At 33.4% G+C, this 19,324-nt stretch overlaps 2 protein-coding genes across 2 annotated transcripts in view; one reads left to right on the top strand and one right to left on the bottom strand.

Annotated features, from left to right (window-relative positions):
- Positions 1-2,668: 2,668 nt before the first annotated feature.
- Positions 2,669-8,129, top strand: Clec4e (C-type lectin domain family 4 member E). The gene is made up of 6 exons (XM_005341255.3): positions 2,669-2,856; positions 3,696-3,788; positions 4,423-4,512; positions 5,444-5,595; positions 6,222-6,337; positions 7,383-8,129. Exons 1-6 carry the CDS (start codon positions 2,820-2,822, stop codon positions 7,537-7,539), a joined length of 645 nt encoding a protein of 214 aa, XP_005341312.2. The 5' UTR covers positions 2,669-2,819; the 3' UTR covers positions 7,540-8,129.
- A 3,933-nt stretch (positions 8,130-12,062) lies between these two features.
- The window catches only part of LOC101972456 (C-type lectin domain family 4 member D), a 32,811-nt gene continuing 25,549 nt past the window's right edge, over positions 12,063-19,324 (bottom strand). Inside the window, exons 2-4 of the mRNA XM_078015877.1 lie at positions 15,253-15,401; positions 13,691-13,806; positions 12,063-12,569 (exon numbers count right to left, since the gene is read on the bottom strand). Coding sequence (XP_077872003.1) covers positions 12,422-12,569; positions 13,691-13,806; positions 15,253-15,401 — 413 coding nt within the window. The 3' untranslated portion in view covers positions 12,063-12,421. The remainder of the gene's footprint in view (positions 12,570-13,690; positions 13,807-15,252; positions 15,402-19,324) is intronic.

Below are 19,324 nucleotides of genomic sequence, written 5' to 3'. Positions count from 1 at the left end.
ATTTGGAATATTTAATCTCATTCCTCTTTACTTTGTAGCTCTATTATTTCAGTTTCCACTTTATGTGTGGAGTGATACTTTTATTTAGTGAAACATTATTTTACATCACACTGAAACATCTGATTATTTTCTAAATATCCAGCTTTTCAGTAAAACTAGAAGTTGTTTTTCAATAAAATAACTTTTCATTTCTGCTTTGGCATGTAAGGAAATTTGAAGTTATTACTATGTCTTAACAACAGGTTTAAACTGAACAGAGAAATCAACAAACTTCTTAAATCCAAAGGAGAAGAAAGTCAGAAGGCAAACCCTTGTTCACAACATTTCAGAGACCTAAAGACAAATACAGAGAATCATATCTTCTTCTAGGAGAAACTTCTTCTAGCCTCAGTTTCCCACCAAGTGGAAGAAAATGGAGATGCATCAGCAACCGTCCAGTCCAGATGCACAGGATCACCAAAGACAGATCCAATCAAACAACTGTAGAATGTTTCATGTTCCCCACATCTTACCACTACATTACTAGAGACACATATATTTAGAACCTTCTTTTACACAGTAAATCATGTCTAGCTATCAAAAAAATTATAAAACATAAAAAGGCAGAAAACATGGTTTGAAGAGATAGAACAAGCATCAGAACCAGTCAGATATAGCAGGGATGTTGGCCAATCAGATAGAAAACTTAAAATATCTATGATTAATATACTAGGGGACCTAATGAACAGGCAGCATGCAAGAACAAACGGACAATTTAAGTAGAATTATGAACTTTCTTATAAAGAACAAAAAATGCTAGACATAAAAATCACTATAAGAAACGTGCATAAAGCCTTCGATGGGCTTATTAGTAGCCTTCACATGGTTGAAGAAAGAAACCCTAAGCTTAAGGATATCTCAATATAAAACTTCAAAACTGAAAAACAAACAGAAAAAAGGAAAGAAAAAAAGAGAATATTCTAATCTGTGAGACAACTACAAGAGTTGAATATCTATTATAGGAATACCAGAAAGAAAGATAATAAATACTTGAAACAATAATGACTGAGAAATTCCCCCAAATTAATGTCTGACACACCAAAGTACAGACCCAGGATATTCAGGGAACATCAAGCAGGCAGACCAATGGAAACAGATGTGCACACACACTCATACACACTTGTACATATAAGCATAATATAATCTAACCACAGAAAATCAAAGGTAAAGAAAAATTCTGAAAGAAGGCATATAGTCTATACATATGGTAGATATTATCTTTACTGTATGTAATGTTAGTTAAATATGTATGTGGTATGTGTGTGTGTGTGTGTGTGTGTATGTATATATATATATATAAACATTTACATCACCATAATAAAATGCCTGATACACATCACTTATGAAGTAAAGTCAGGGTTATTTTGGCATGGTTCTGCAGGTTCAAGTCCAACATTGGACAGCCACATACATGATTTGGATCTCAGGTGAGAATGACATATTATGCCAAGAACAAAACAGAGAGAGACTTCAACAGAGGTGCCACTATCCCCATTAAGGACATACCCCAATTATCTAAGAACCTCCTACTTGGCCTCATTTCTTAAAGGTCCAAAGCACCTACCTATAGCACCACCCTGGAGACCAAGCCTTTACATTATAGACCTCTGGAGAACACTCATATAAACCATAGCAATCTGCATATATAATTTTAGAATGTTTTAAATAAATATATATAACTATAAAATGAAGAATACAAAACAAATTTCCTAATCTATTGAAGTAATACAAAGTCCCTGTGGGACAAAAGACATGGAACATCTGCATCATCAGATGTGGGGATTACCAACTCATGTGTATCATACTTCTGCTTCTTTGCACTTGGGAAATTTTAAGACAATGGATACCAATGTGATCATGTTCTTATTCTCCTATCTTTAAGAAAGGAAATGGAACCTATCAAACTAACATTCTGGTGAAGCATTACATCCTAACATCTAAAAAAATTACTTCTTCTAACATGTAAATCTATTTCTCATAGTGTAGGTTACAATAAGGAACTAATTTCCAAGTATATCAGGGCAATAGAATTAAAATACTTGCTCTCTCTGTGGCCTCAGGATTTGTTTCATATTGTAACAAATTGATCTGAATTTCAAAGGAGTCATGTCCATGTTGCATGAGGTTTATCAGCTAAGGTGGGTCTGTGAAATAAACCATTGTTAACATTGGATAAAAGGGATGCAAATACTCAGCACTACCATCTCAAGAGGAAGGAAGTAAAATGATAAAAGATGGAAAAAGATTCTCATAGCTAAGTCTTAAATACACCCACTATATGTCCAGCTCTCTGCTAAATGTGTGAGATTTGGAGTCCAAGCCTTCTTTTTCAGTTATCAAAAGTGTGGGTGATACAGATGAAAATTGAAATTTTGAATGCAAAGATGGACACCACACTGTCAAGGGAAAATTGGGAATGAGTTAGGTGTTGAAGAGAATGAGACTTTTTCCACCTAAAGAAAAAACTTTTTTAGGTTTTTTGCATTTCATGTCAGTCAGCCTACATGTGTTGCTGCTTAGTGCTTTGTCATTTCCTAATCTTGTTATTTCCTGGAGTGAGGAAAATAGACAAGTTGTACAGTAAACTCCCTTAATCTTATGCAAGAAGGGAAATCCTGAGTTAAATGCACAGTCACCAAACAAGCTAATCTATGTCTACTAGTGTTGAACTATCTAAAAGGAAATAAAGTGTTGATCATTCATGATTCATTTTCCCTGGAATCTTACAAACTGAACACTCCTGCACCCAGAAACTGAGAAGGGAGAGAGAAAGAAAGAGAATGAATTCATCCAAATCATCTGCACTACAATGCACAGGTAAACTTGCAACTCTTTCATTTCTTCCTTATATATTTTATTGGAAAAGGAGATAAATATGGTGAGGGGCAGGACAATAGAAAAGCACTCAGTGGAATTAAGAAAAAAAATAGGAATGAGAAGAGGAAAAAAGGAGGTTTAATGAGACAGATAGAGAGAAGGGGTGGGGAGAGAGATTGAGACTGATTAGAAGACTATATGTCATACTGGAAGCTTGTTGACTTGAATGCGAGGAGAGCTACCAGACTGCTATTTCTCCTTTCCTTTGATGCCCTGAGTCACTTCACTTCTTTGGAACTCACTTTCCTTGTCCTTAAAATGTATATTAGGAAGAGGGGGGAAGCTAATACAGGATTGTCAATGCTTTATCTAATTAATTTACAGCAAACTTGATAAAAGAGACACTGAAGAGAAAGGAGAGACAAGAAAAGCAGAAGGGATAAAAGGGAGAGAAACAAAAAGAGGCTTATAAATATGAAAGTACTTTTTTAACTAGAAGAACTAGGAGGAAAAAAAATGTATAACTGAGTTCATGAGTCAAAGTCTTAAAATTAGTGATGGATTACTCTTAAAGTGGGGTCCTCATACCAGCAGCATCTGTAACCCCTGAAAACTTGTTGGTTCCAAATGAGCTCCTCTAAATTGCTAACTCTGGGGGTAAGGCTCAGCTATCTGTTTCAGCAAGCCCAGCAGGTGATTTTGCTGCATGCTGACACTTGAGAATTACACAATACAAACAATTCCAGTAGAAAGAAAGAAGAAAAAATAAGACTCTCTTAAATCTTTGTTGTTATCTTGTCCCAGGAAGATTGACTGTGTTTGAGTCTGCCTTTCTACAGAGAGAAGATTCTTCTCTTCCCAGGCATTCTTATGGACTGTGGCCAGTGCCTCCATCCTGCTTCTCAGTGCCTGTTTTATCACCAGATGTATTGGTGGGTTCTAAAGGTCAAGTTTAATCCAATTCTCCACAATAATATTAAGAGTAAACTCTTTCTTGCTGACTCTGGCTTTTCTTCTCCTGAAACATGTATTCTATTTTGTTTTTTTTTTTTCCCTCTTAATCTCCGGGCTATTCTTCAAACCAGAAACCCCCAACTACTAGAGGACCATTACCAGATTTCAGTGATCTCTGGCACAGTTTTCACCTCCCTGTTGCTAGAGCCCTCCCATTGTACCCTTATCATTAATGTACTCTTCTCTGTCAGACAATAACCTGGAGCTTGGATTCACTGGTCAGGACCAGATGTAAAAACAAATTACTTTTTTGTAAGAAAGGGTTGAGAAGTTAAACTTGGAATAAGAGGAAATGCAAACATGTTTGGTTTTTCTAGGTCTTTGGGTCTGAAATAAAGTGTACTCATCTTTAAAAGTCAGGAAAACTATGAAGTATGAAACTGTCTTCTCCTTTTTAGGAAGTGAATCCCAGTGTCTCTGTAGATGGAATATAAAGTAAATAGGATATAAACATCATAATAATTATTGCCACTTTTGTTATGAACACTAAACTGAGAAAAATTATAAATAACAACAAAAAAATGAGCATTAACTGGGCCCTTTTTCTTACAGTGACATATCACAACTTTCAAATTTGTGATGAGAAAAAGTTCCAACCACATGAGAATTTACGGGAGCTCTCCTGCAATAATGATGGTTCAGGTATAACAGGCCCCACTGTTGAATATCAAAATTTATCAATCTACACTTTATAGCTTCTAGACTGATTTTGGAATAAGAAAATTATCATTGGATAAGATCCTGTTTTTTAAAACAAAATGTGAAATCCTATCTATACAATAAAAGAATGTTGAGGAGATGGTCAGGATAGAGGACAAAACTTTGGAAATGTAATTAGTGTTGAGTCAGAAAATTTCAGGGACATTTGAGAAAAGTTTAGAATAAATTTGAGGATGTGTCTGAACAGTAAATCTGTAAACAGAAAGTGTATATTATTTTCTTTTTCTTTCACCTGTATCCGAAATAAGGTAAAAGAAAAAAAGAGTACAGAGTAGAGAATTTGGTAGTACCTCAGAAATAAACTGCAAAGTCTTGGAAAAATGCTACATGATACTGGGAAATGGACTTTCTTCTTTGAGTTATAATTTCCTCACCATTAAATTGAGAGATTTTTGGTTTTTTTTTTAAAGAAACTTCAAAGGCTAATATCGTATTATTCTTAGAAATTTTGCCAGTCTTTATACCTTGGTTGAGAATCCATTTTTAGGTAGCAAAAGAGACACTTGCTTAGGAGTCACCCAGGAAAAAATACATAGCTTTATTTTCTGCCCTTAATAATCTAAGAACAAACGAAAGGGTTCTATATCAATTGCATAACTTAAATAGATGGCATGTGTTGTTGTATTGACTAGCACTGACATCTAGAAAATAAAGATATGTTCAACAGACAAGAAAAGTGTTGTTTATATATTTACTGATATTGGAACTATCTAAAGTCTCAGTAAGATGTGGGGAATGAACAAGGATTTCTGAGGCTTCTGTTATCAATGCTGGTCTCCATAGGATGAGAAGAAATGTTATGTTTTCTTACTCAGTTCATTTGAGGCACTAACTGAAATTTCTCTTCTCCCAGGATCAGTGAAGAATTGCTGTCCATTGAACTGGAAACATTTTCAATCTAGCTGCTATTTCTTTTCTACAAACACCATGTCCTGGTTATCAAGTTCAAGGAACTGCTCAGGCATGGGAGCTCATCTGGTGGTTATCAACACACAGGAGGAACAGGTAATTGTAGTACAGGCTCCTCCAGTGTTGATGTCGTATTCTCCACATAATCCATCTCTTTTCCCATACATGGGCCAATGTTTGACCCAAATTACAATTTATTAAATAAACATAATTCAATGCATGCTGCTTCTAATACTTCTAATATTTGTTTTAATTTATCTTCATTACTAGATGAACCTAGCCAAAAGGTGATTTCCTTGTGGAGTTACACTATTATTTAGGGGAAAGAAAATTGGGAATTAATTTTAGAATAACCCTTTTGTTTATGAACATATCATATGAGAGAAGAAAGGCAACTACTATCCATTATTTTAAAATTATGATTACATGTGTTTTGTGCTATAGATAGACAAGAGATTTGACTATCTATAAAAGTAAATAAACTTTGAATTAATTGTTGAAATTCTCCTGTTGATTGTTACCTTTTAAGTTTAATTTTAATGTGTATTTTACTACAATAAAAAATTAGAAGGTAATCCTTGACGATATTATTATTTCAGATTCATTGATCTATCATTTCTTGTCTTGATCCTACTTTACCTCTTTCAATTGCAATAACTTGCAACATCTCTTCTGAAGTGAAATAGCTGATTTTCTCTTTTTTGATTTTATACCTTCCATAGGAATTCCTTTACCATGCAAAACCTGAAAAGAGAGAGTTTTTTATTGGACTGACAGACCAAGTGGTTGAGGGTGAGTGGCAATGGGTGGATGGCACACCTTTCACAGAGTCACTGAGGTAAGTACCTTCCTGTAAGAAAATAACCACATTACCCACAGTCCTAAAGTTAGACCACTGTTGAGGGGCATTCTCAAAACTTTTTTGTTATTGTTGATACATGAAGAACATTCAGGTTGTATTCGATTCTGAAAGAGGAAAAACTTGTATAGAAGAGAGAAAAGAGGCACAATCTCTTACTTCTCCCATTTCCTGGAACTGTCTCAAGAATCAAGGAGAAATGATCAATGAAAATAGGAAGGAGATTAGAATGAAATATGTGCTCATTGAAGTTGCAAAAGAAAGAATAGAATACAATTGTATGCCCAAAAACTAGATAAGTGAAAAAAACAGTGTTTTGAGAAAGCATGTAAAACTTTTTTAAAATGGTTTTCCACTTATAATGTGAAAGTGGGAACCCTTTGATAATGTCCCTTTTCTCCTTAATAATTATATTGAATTATTAGAACACAGCACTTAAGTTTTTATCTCATTTGTTATTTCATTTTACCTAAATTATCCCTTTCTGAGAGACATCAATGTACTTAGTCTTCATCTAGCATTTGGGGAAGCTAAATGTCAAAGGATTAAATGTCTTACTCATCTAATAAACTGCAGTTTTAAGAATAAAACCCAGAGGCTCAGATTCTCTAGAGAAGTTGCTTCATTACAGCACTGTAAAATTTAAGGGTGTACCTAAGTTAACACATACTCTGAGTAGAATAAAGAGAACCAACTTTAACATAAGGTAAGAATGCAAAGGAAATAAAGCCATTAGATAATCAAGCCTCCCCATAACTTCTCCTTATGGATCTAAAATCATGAAGAGGCATGACAGAATAGAAAGTTTAAAGAATCCAGTTCAGTTTTAAAACCCACAAATTCTATGAGTTGGACAAATGGTCTTGCTTTTCTGAGATTCCTTTTCTTCCCTGACAAAATAAAGATAATAATTTCTACATCACAAAATTATTGTAAATAACACAAATGTGGTTTGCCTTATGTATTCGGTCACTTTATTTCCTCTTGCTGGGATTTAAAATCTCCCATGTTGGTCTTTTTTCAGCTTCTGGGATGCAGGAGAGCCTAACAATTTAATTACGCTGGAGGACTGTGCCACCATCAGGGACTCTTCAAATGCAAGGAAAAACTGGAATGATATACCCTGTTTCTACAACATGTTTTGGATTTGTGAAATGCCAGAAATAAATGCTGCAAACTAACACAAATCTTTAAGAACTATTTGCATGACGTAAATATATAAATGATAAGGAACAAGAACATGAACATATCCATAGCCCAACAAGAGAAAATAGTCATTGTATACCATAAGGACTTCATAAGTATTCATTACTCAGATATAAATAAAACAAGTGTTTTTCAATGTTTTAATTTATGATGCTGACTGAAGTACATTCTCCTCCATGTTAGTTCCTCCTCTCAGAATTTTCAAAGCAATCCACTAGTCATGGGAATCAAGGAACTCTCCTTTTGATACACTCGCCTCATTGGTATTTATATGAAAGTACAGGGACACAGAGCAAGTACAGAGTAAAACAAAGAAGATTTTGGAAAATTCCTTTGAATGATTGCTTGGTTGTCCCTTTCTGGCTCCTGGAAAGCCTGTCTTTTCTCATGTTGTTTTTCATCTCCTGTCCAAACATACATCTTCTCTATGTTTTCCTGTATAATAACTAAGATGCATCTTCAAGTCATGAAATAAAATATATATTGATTTCTATGTTCCTCTGACTAAACTTTTCTGATGACTCCTATGTCATGTAAAACTTTTATTAAATGAATCTATATGGTTTCATTTTATTAATTTATCTTCTGTATTGGGACATCGGCCATGGATGTTGTGATTCATAAGGGGAAAAATTATTCATTTTTCTCCTATACAAAGAAATCATACAACATGATACTTTTTCAATATTAAATTTAATTTTATTTTTATTAAGTGAAAAATTAAAAATGTAAAGGTTCTAGAACTTCAAAAAAATGTATGTTTTATAGATTACCATATAAAACTTTTTCCTAAAATGTTGCTCTGTCTGGACTGGGGTGTAACTCAGAAGCAGAGCTCTTGCCTAGCATGTACAAGGTCTGGGTGGCAACTTATAAAAATAAGTTTCTCCGAAGTAAAGAAAAATTATAAAGAATCATGTAAAGTGTTCTTACTCTTGTATTTCTTCTTTCCAGTCCCTTTCCCTTTCTTGATGATGCAGTCTGATAATCATTCATTAGGTGGGGAGCAGGATCTTTTATATATGTATTTATGAGTACAAGTCTTGCAATCAAGTTTAAAATTTTCTCCACAACCATGAAATTCATCTGGAAAAATAAGGGACCCAGAATAAAACAATTCTAAGCAGGAAGAGTGAAACATGTGGTATATCTATACCAGACCTTAAAGTATACTACAGAGCAATAGTAACAAAAATAGCATGTTATTGGCACCAAAACAGACTGGTAGAGCAAATATAGAATAGAGGACACAGAGGCTAACCCACAAAATTACAACTATCTTATATTAGACAAAGGTGCCAAAAGCATGAACTGGAGAAAAGTTAGCATCTTCAACAAATGGTTCTGGGAAAACTAGAAATACATATGCAACAAAATGAGATTAAATCCCTATCTCTCACCATGCACAAAAGTTAACACAAAATGGATTGAGGATCTAGGAATTAAACCAGAGACTCTGCATCTAATAGAAGAAAAAGTAGGCCCTAATCTTTACCACGTGGGCTAGGCCCCAACTTCCTTAATAAGATGCCTATAGCATAAGAATTAAAACCAAGAATCAATAAAAGGGATGGATTCAAACTAAAAAGTTTTTTTCTCAGGAAAAGAAACAATCTGTGAGGTGAACAGAGAGCCTACATCCTGAAAGTAGATTTTTACCCCTCACACATCAGATACAGCACTAATCTCTAGGGTATATAAAGAACTCAACAAGCTAAGCACCAAACAAAAAACAAAAAACAAATAATCCAATCAATAAATGGGCCAAGGACCTGAACAGACACTTCTCAGAAGAGGATATACAATCAATCAAATATATGAAAAAATGCTCATCATCTCTAACAATCAGAGAAATGCAAATCAAAACTACTCTAAGATTTCATCTCACTCCAGTCAGAATGGCAGCTATTATGAAGATAAACAACAAGTGTTAGCGAGGATGTGGGGAAAAAGGTACAGTCATACACTGCTGGTGGGACTGCAAATTGGTTCATCCAATTTGGAAAGCAATATGGAGATTCCTTGGAAATCTGGGAATGGGACCACCATTTGACCCAGCTATTCCTCTTCTCAGACTATACCCAAAGGACTTAAAAGCAGCATACTACAGGGACATAGCCACATCAATGTTTACAGCAGCACAATTCATAATAACTAAACTGTGGAGCCAGCATAGATGTCCTTCAGTGGATGAATGGATTTAAAAATGTAGCATTTATACACAATGGAATATTATTCATCAATAAAAATCATGGCATTTTAAAGTAAATGGATGGAGTTGGAGAAGATAATGCTAAGTGAAGTTAGTCAATCCCCCAAAATCAAATGCCGAATGTTTTCTCTGATATAAGAGGGGTGACTCAAAGTGGAGTAGGGAAGGAGAGCATGGGAGGAAGATTATTTCTAGATAGGAAAGAGCAGTGGGAAAGGGAGGGGAAAGAGGAATAGCAAGGATGGGGGAATGTGATGATCATCATTATACAAAATATATGTATGAAGATTTGAATTTGGTGTCAATGTACCTTATATACAAACAGAGATATGAAACATTGTGGTATATATCTGTATTAAGAATTGTGATGCAAAAGAAAATTACATGTATAATGGCAAAAAAAGAAAAAAGGGCTGGAGTTGTGGCTCAGCATTAGAGTGCTCACCTAGAGTGTGCGTCCCTGGGTTCAATCCTCAGCACCATGTAAAAGTAAATAAGTAAAAACAAAAGTGTACAAGTAAAAGAAAAAATATTTAATTTTTTTTTCTCCAAAAAACTTGTACACATTTTGTCAAGTTTATTCCACTGTATATTTTTGTTGCTATTTTAAGCATAATGTTTTATTTGAAAATATTTTTTTGTATTTTATAGAGTATTGTATTGTCAATCTTTATATATTCATAATTTAGCCAGAAATATTTCTAAACTCCCCTATTTTTTAACATTTGGCCATATGGTCCCTGATATTTTCTATGTAGATATTTATACTCTCCATATAACTGAGCTAATAGTTCATTGGTCACTAGCCACAGGAGGCTATTGGGTATTATCCTAATTGAGATATACTAGAAATATAAAATACACATCAGATTTTTGAGAACTTGGAAAAAAACAACTATAGCACTAATAATTTTATATTGATTACATGATAAAAAGATAATCTTGGATATCATTTGAATATGTTGATTTAAATAGAATAAGTTTTTTGAATTAATTTCACCTGTTTCTTTTTATTGTTTTATATGAATTAAACATATATGGTTCATATTTTGGGCTTCCAGTATGTTTCCTTTAGACAGTTTTGGTATAGAAATAATGAGAATTTTACTTTTTGCCTAGAGTTTTATTTTTATATTAAGCTAGCTAAGATAACCAACACTTTATTGCATAAAAGCTGCTATTGTGAGCACTTATTTTGCTCTTGTTTTCTCTGATATAATATACTAATATTTTATATATTTTAAATATAATAATGTTTATTATATTTACAAAGAAAGCTTCTAATAGTTAACATTGAGTAGAACAGCTGCTACAGATTTAGTGTAGGCACCCTTTAGAATATTCCTTTTATTCCTTATTTGTTAAAAAGTTGAAACTAAGTAGTTTATTGATTTTATTAGATGATACTTGCTATCTTTTAAATATGGTTTGACCATGTCCTCTGAAGTTGCATGTGCTGCAAACTTGGCCTCCAGAGTGGCAATGTAAGTAGTGGTGGAACTTTTAATAAGTGGGGCCTGAGGGAAAGTAATTAGGCCAGTTGAGAGCACTGCCCTTGGAAGAGACTAATGTAGTTTTAGTGGTACTACATACATAACAATTTTAAGAGGTTAAAACAATGACTTCCTTTCTAGTTTGAACTGTAGCTTTATAGCTCTAAAATATTTTAACAATATAAATGAATGGGTTAAAATGTGACTCTTTCCTTCATGTGAAAATGAAGACACCAATATAGTGGAACTCCAAATAAGTAATAAATTTTAACCGTTATCTAAGAGCCAAATTATCCCCAGTAACTTTCCTATAATTCCAAAGGGAATACATTTCATCTCTATTAAAAGATAGATCTCAGCCATAGTAATGATTATCATGAGCAAGCAGTACAAAGGTGAGCTTTTTATCTTCCCAAGGATCTTTATCCTTCAATCCTATAGAATTGAAGGTATTTGGTTCAAGTGGCTAATAATGGGCTTTTCCACTAAAAATGATAATAAGTCAGTTTGATACATTCTGCTTTCAAAATTACTTAGAGTGGAGTAAGGAGGTTATTCATTGTTTTTCTATCTGTGCAGTACCATAATTTAGAACTGCTTTATACTGTGGTTCTGGAAATTTTTCACTGACAAATGTCAGTATAATGACATTACTTCAAAGTCTGAAAATGAAACACCAAACAATAAAAATATCACATAAATACTTCAAAGTCTGTGATACTTGGGTTAAAAAAAATGATTCACCACTACCAGTTAAGAATTCTAAGAGTTAAGAATTAAAACAAGAGAAAAATGACAAAAAGATTGCTTTATTCAAGTGATTCTGTTAGATATATAATCAATGCATACCAAACAAAAAGTAATTACCTGGAGATAGTATCAAGAAAGCAAAGATAATGAAACTGGTTCTCATGAAATAGATGATTCTTTCCATGAAAACACCATACAAAATCACATTATCTTGTGTACACACACACACACACACACACACACACAATCTTGAATGAGTTGAACAAAAATAAATAAGGGCTTTCTGACTGAAAAATGCTCTATGACTCCACGTTTTCTCTGTTTGAATGATGCTTTACATTCTGCCCTGCTTGATTTGTTTTTTCTTTTCTGTTTCCATCACAAGGATCACTTTGTAGTTTTCTAGTTGAATACTGTTCTAGGTATCTTACAAATTCTACTTGTCTCAAAGTTACAAGGAAAATCATTCCAGGCCCATTTATCTTGGGCATTAACAATGACAACACAGTCTTCTTCCTGAAAGTTGTTAGGTTCATCCTCATGCCAGAATCTGAAAGAAAGAAGAAACAGAGAGAGATATAGATGATATGGATTACAGATATAGTTATCAGGGGACCATGTCAGAGAAAATGTCCATATTGAACATTTTAGAGCTGCACTATTTGATGTGACTCTTGAGCACCTATTGAGCACTTGAAATGTGACCTCTCCATATGAGATGTGTTTAAGTGTTGTGTACACCTTACTTTGAAAGCTTAGTACAAAAAGAAAGGGTTTAAACATCTTACTAATAGTTTTCTGTTAATCACACATTGAAACAAGATTTGGATTATTGGGTTAAATATATTATTCATGATTATTAAAGCATTATTAAAATAAATTTTACTATTTCTTTTTACTTTATTCTTGTGATTGCTAAAACATTGTAATTGTACTTTGTGATTTTGTTTATTTATATTAGACAATATTGGTTTCACAGAAGAAAAACAGGCTATAATTCTCAATAATAATTTTTATCAGCAGGACATAGTGGCACACATGTAATGCCAAAGACTCAAGGAGATCACAACTATGTTCAAGGTCAGCCTTGGAAACTTAATAATACCCTGTCTCAATATGAAAAATAAAGGAATGGAAGTATATCTCAGTAGTATAATGTACTTGGATTCAATCCCCAGTATATACATACAGTAGTATACTCTTAACTGATAGTGAAGACATATATATATGTTGTTTATATATATAGTGAAGACATATATACATACACACACACACACATACATACAGTAGTATACTCTTAACTGATAGTGAAGACATATATATATGTTGTTTATATATATAGTGAAGACATATATATTATGTTGTTTATATATATAGTGAAGACATATATATTATGTTGTTTATACAAATGTCAAGTTTAAGGACTATTTTCTAAATAACTGTTAAGCTATCCATTCTTCCATCAATATTGAATAAATAATAATACCAAAAATTTTGCTAAAGTCAGGATTATTCTGCAACTGGGTGTGGACTACAGAGGCTACTTGATCCACACTGCTCTACTCTGAGTAAATATTTTACATTGGTGTATTCCACTCTACAATGAATTCTTCTTGCTACATCTTCTCACATTTGCCTATAAGTCCCCTTAGCCCCAACCAATATACTCACGCCATGTGTGGATTAAATGGTGTCTGGTCCACCCAGTGCCATTGACCTTCCATATCCTCATCTGTAAGTCCCAGGAAATATGAAAATCGTCTATCCAAAAATTTAGTCGTAAAGTTCTGCACACAAAATATAGATTTTTATAAATATATTGGAACTTAAGCCATAGCTGTTTTGTTGAGAAAGAGAAGTCAAATAGATTATTGGTTTAGTACAAAGATTTGATATCAGGTCTGTTTTCAAATCCTGCTTATAAAGATTTTTGTAAATGCTTTTGTCTTACTGAATCCCCAGTTTTCTCATCTCCAAAAGGAACAACTTACTACTTCATAGAGTTATTGTTTAGATTAAATGAGCTCATACTTGAAGCCCTCTTAATACTTGCTTAATAGCACTTTATTTGTAGAGGCTTTTGTTTCTAAAATTGCCTTTTTAATTGTTTCTTTAAATTACATTTATTTTAACAGCAGCAAACCTATAGATGGAAAAGGCTTAGAGATAGAATCCTCAAGGAAATTATTGATTAAGAAAAGAATAGAATCTGAGTCATAAATATATGAGGAAATAAGTTTCATCTTTGAAAAACTGAACTTACCCAAAGATTTCTTTATTTGGAATTAGAACTATACATCTCAATCATTTTTGTCTGTACTTTATCTTGAGAAGCTATATCAATCCTGATTAATCACTTATTTATCCATATACTTACCAAACATTTAATAAGTCTTATCCAGTGTGCCTACCTGGCTCTGCACAGAACACTAGAGATGCAAAGATGAGTATAGTAAGGCTCCAGCCCTCTCCCCAGTGGGAGTCAATGGAAGAGATGGTGTAGCAAACAGACATTTTAGTACACTAGAGTAAATGCTACGACCTCACTTGCAAATGAGTTACAACTGTATCTACAACTTAGAATATGGATGGTGGAGTAGGGAAGGTCATCAGAGTCATTTTCTGGAAGAGATAATGCTTGAATAAAACCCGGAAAGATGAGAAGTTGACAATATAAAGAAAAATCGCTAATTTTCTAACATGTAAAAAATGTTTCACATATAGATGTATATATTACTATATAATTCCACATGTATGTAATGTTTCTATTATCAGAGAAATGGTGAAGTATACTGTAACATATGGTGGGCTTTACTATTAAAACCACAGTTTACCTGGGTGCAATAGCCCATGCCTGTAATCCCAGCTACTCAGGATACTGAGGCAGGAGGATCACCAATTCAAAGCCAGCCTTAACAAAAGTAAGATGCTAAGCAACTCAGTGAGACTCCTGTCTCTAAATAAAATACAAAATAGGGCTGGGGGTGTGGCTCAGTGATTGAGTGCCCCTGGGTTCAATTCAATACCCGGTACCCCCAAAGAAGAAGAAGGAGAAGGAGAAGGAAGAAAGGAAGGAGGGAAGGAAAGAAGAAAAAAATGAGAGAAGAAGAAAAGGCCTACCAAGCATATGGAATAGATGAAGAAAAGATTCAGAGGCCTAGAAGAGCAGAGGAATTCTTTCCCTGAAAAGAGATTCAAGCAGTAGAGAAACTGTGGTAGAGTTCCTGACAAACCTGCTCAGCTTCTGTGCTGATTGTCGCCAGATGGGCTCCCATCTCTGAACAGTTCCTTTCACTCTCAGCCCATGTTTTGTTGTCATTAAAAGGAAGATAGCAGTTGGACTGGAAGCCTTTCCAGCCAATAGGACAGCAATTCCAGGTATCTCCTCAGGTGAAAATTGAAATGGAAATTAGATAATTTTTTTTCATCTATGACAAATTGCATAACTATTCTATGACTTAATATCCATTTAACATTTGTGTAAGTAATACCAGGATTACCACAATCATTATCTCCCATTTTCCATCCCCCAGCAAAATTCCAAAAAACTAAGTTCTAAATATCTTCTAAATAATAGCACCTGAAACCACATAATGTCGATGAGAAAATTGCAGACTATTCTCTTCAAAAACAATGTCCCTATATTTATCTACTTACTTTCAAATATAAAGTGTTTCCCTAAAGTCTTTTGCAAGACATCTTATCAGAAGGAGTCAAAAGAAAATCTGTTAAAACTCAAGCATTTCTCCATTCTCTTAAATGAGACTGCAAATAAAAGAGAAAAAGATATCTCAGCTGAGCTATATAGTCTAAGAAGGATCTGTCCATATAATAAATTGGAATTAAATTCATGTTATATTTTGGATGTCAAAAATAGCCCATGAATGTGTTATTATATTTTTTCCAGTTATTCCACTGAGTGTAGTCATGAGAAATATTTTTCCCAGTTTATTTATATATTCATCTCTATGCTAGATTCTTCTTTATGTTATTTTACTCCCTCCTTGGCTTACTGCTTATATTCTTATGAATTTGAATAGAAATGAAAATAAGAAGACATTCGTTTATGCTCTCTGCTATCTATACCTTTTAGTCCTGATTCTTCTCTGATGCATGTTAGCTTCATATGATACTCTGGTAACTTGAACCTTTGCATTCCTCTCTTACATAAAAAATTGTGATATGTCACTGTCAAGAAAGAAAAGTTTAGTTTCCTTTCTTTACATAACCAACTTTAATAGAAAAATTAAAGCAGTCTAAATTTTCTCTTACTCTAATAGTTAAAGCCCACACATTCTCTTTTCTTCCTATTCAGTTTCTTTGTGCCAGCAACAAGTGAATTGGTTGAAAGCAACTAGGAATGGAACCACCATTTGACCCAGCTGTTCCTCTCCTCAGTCTATACCCAAAGGACTTAAAAACAGCATACTATAGGGACACAGCCATATCAATGTTTATAGCAGCACAATTCACAATAGCTAAACTGTGGAACCAACTTAGATGCCCCTCAGCAGATGAATGGATTAAAAAAATGTGGCATATATACACAATGGAATATTACTCAGCAACAAATGAATAAAATCATGGCATTTGCAGGTAAATGGATGTCGTTGAAGAAAACAATGCTAAGTGAAGTTAGCCAATCCCCCCCCCCAAAAAAAAACCCAAATACCAAATGTTTTCTCTGATATAAGGTGACTGACCCATAATGGGGTAGGGAGGGAAGCATGGGAGGAACAGACAAACTCTAGATAGGGCAGATGGGTGGGAGGAGAAGGGAGGGGGCAGGGGTTAGCAATGATGGTGGAATGTGATAGACATCATTATCCAAAGTACATGTATTAAGACATGAATTGGTGTGAACATACTTTATATACAGAGATATGAAAAATTGTGTTCTGTATATGTAATAAGAATTGTAATGCATTCCACTGTCATGTATTTAAAAAATAAAAATCAATTAAATATTTTTTAAGAACAAATTGTTGAAAATTATATTTGATATTAATATTTATTAGTAATTTTTCTCTGAAATATGGCCAAATGCGTTAAAGAAAGTGGAAAACATAAATGTACAGTTCAGAAAACTATTGTAACATGTAATAATAACATGTTAAACTCCAGGTATTTTGTCCTACTCAAGAAATAGAATATTGCCAGTGGCCTTCAGAACCCAAATGCATTCAACTTATTCTGTAAGGTAACCATTTCATGACTTTTAAAGTGCTTTGCTTCACAATTTTACCACTTTAATAATGCAATCCAAGACCATATGGAATCATGGAATGTATTCCTTTGGTTTTAATCTTCTGCTCAGTATTGTTTCTGGAATTTATCCATGCTAATGCAGGTGCAATAACTCATCCATTTTTTTGCTATAGTAATGTATAAAACATATTTATCTATTCTACTTCTAGTAGACATTTGTATTATTTACAGTGTTTGGCTGTTGTGAATATGCTTCTCTGAGCAATATTCACCACCATTCTAAAGCACATAGGCATGCATTTCTGTAAGGTAAATCCCTGGAAGTGCAATTGATAACGAAGCATAAACGTGTTATAAACTATAATCATGGTACACTTTTCCGAAGAGGTTGTCTGTTTCACACTCACACAAGCACCAAGTCTTTAGCAGTTTGGGTCCAATTTTCCATAGCATCAACAGTATTGTGAAGTGCAGATTTTTTATCACTACCGTCCTGGAATGTTTGCATGGTATCTCATTGTGAGTTGCAGTTTGTTTCTCCTGACTAATGAAGTTGACTTTCCTGTGTTTATTTGACTATTATTTTTCTTATAATATACTATTTAATATTTTGCTATTGTGTTGTAGATTTTTTTCTATTGAATTGAAAAGATTTTGTAGTATAGATATCACATATATTAGTTGTATAGACTACAAATGTTGTCTTTTAGGGTTTTCTGTTTCCACTTTGTTATCTTGTTATGTGGTAACTCTTATTTCAATGTATTATAATTTGTGAAAGCTGTATTTATTTTATATGTGCATTTTTTTATTTAAGAAATCATTGCCCTATCAAGATCATAAAGATATTCTCCATTTATCTTTTTAAGATTTAATTAATTCACTCTTCACATTTTGGTCAATAATCCAATTTGGATGGATGTTTGTACTTAGTATGATGCAGGAGCCTAGTTTCATTTATTGAATATAGATAAATTAATGGGTTTAAATATTAATTTAGCAAAATTATCCTCTTCTCATAACTATGCAATATTCCCTTTTGTTTTTATATAAAAAGTTTATGTATACAGGATATGTAATTAAAATCTCTATTATTTCCTCTAGTCTGTTTGTTTTTATACCTGTGTAATATTACTTTTATTTTAATAATTTTATTTTGGGTCTTGATATCATAAAAAACAAGTTTTCCTATGGTTACGATGATACTTATGGTCCCATAAATATATACTTATCCTCAAACTTCATATGTGTGTGTTAAATACTTATAGCTTTTTATATGCAACCATTTCTCAATAAAGTGTTGTTTTTTTAAAGGAAAGGAGAGAAAGAGGGAGAGAGGGAGGAAAAGAATTGGAGAGAAGGAGGAAGGAATAAAAGAAGGAAAGGGAGGGAGAGAGGGAAAGAAAGAAGGAGGCAGAGAAGGGAATGGAGGGTAACATCCAACTTTGCTCTCCCTTTCAAAGTCAACACATTAGAAAGTTGTTTTTTTCTGCTTATTCCCTACTCATAAGATGCAGCCCTTTGTAATTCCAATTCAAAACTTTACTATTTTCACCAGTTTTTACAAGTACCTAAAATAGTTTTTCATTCTGTGGCACAAGATAGCACCATCAAACAATAAAAGGCAACTAGGTAAGTCTAAATTTTAAATCAAAGACACTGAATGTATTATACATTTATATGCTGGGGAAAATCAAGACAGTAAAAGGTTAGGATTAACCTTATGAAAGTTGTTTTCAAGAAATAATTCAATAAGAGTTCCACCTTAGCTAATAACTTACCAAAACAATTTGCAATAAAACAGGCACTGAGAAGAAAGATGCAAACAATTGCAAAGACCCAAGTGACCAGCTGGGAATGCCGGCCTCCTTGTCCTAAAAAAAAAAAAAAAACAACAACAACAAAAAAAGAAACTGGTTAGATAACTTTGCCAAAAAGTGTAAGAAAGGCAGTTCTACCAAGGAACAAGCTGAATGTAAGAACATCCAAAACATTTTAATATCTTGAGGACAGCTTAAATATTTCTTGTGAATATATTGATTTTAGAGCTTACTGGTAAATAAATAATTGTGAACATTTTTATAATTTTGGAATAGG

This window comes from Ictidomys tridecemlineatus, chromosome 6 (genome assembly GCF_052094955.1).
Source record: "Ictidomys tridecemlineatus isolate mIctTri1 chromosome 6, mIctTri1.hap1, whole genome shotgun sequence".
Lineage (NCBI taxonomy): Eukaryota > Metazoa > Chordata > Mammalia > Rodentia > Sciuridae > Ictidomys > Ictidomys tridecemlineatus.
The sequence above is the reverse complement of the archived record's forward strand: the minus strand, read 5'-3'. Positions and strand labels throughout refer to the sequence as shown.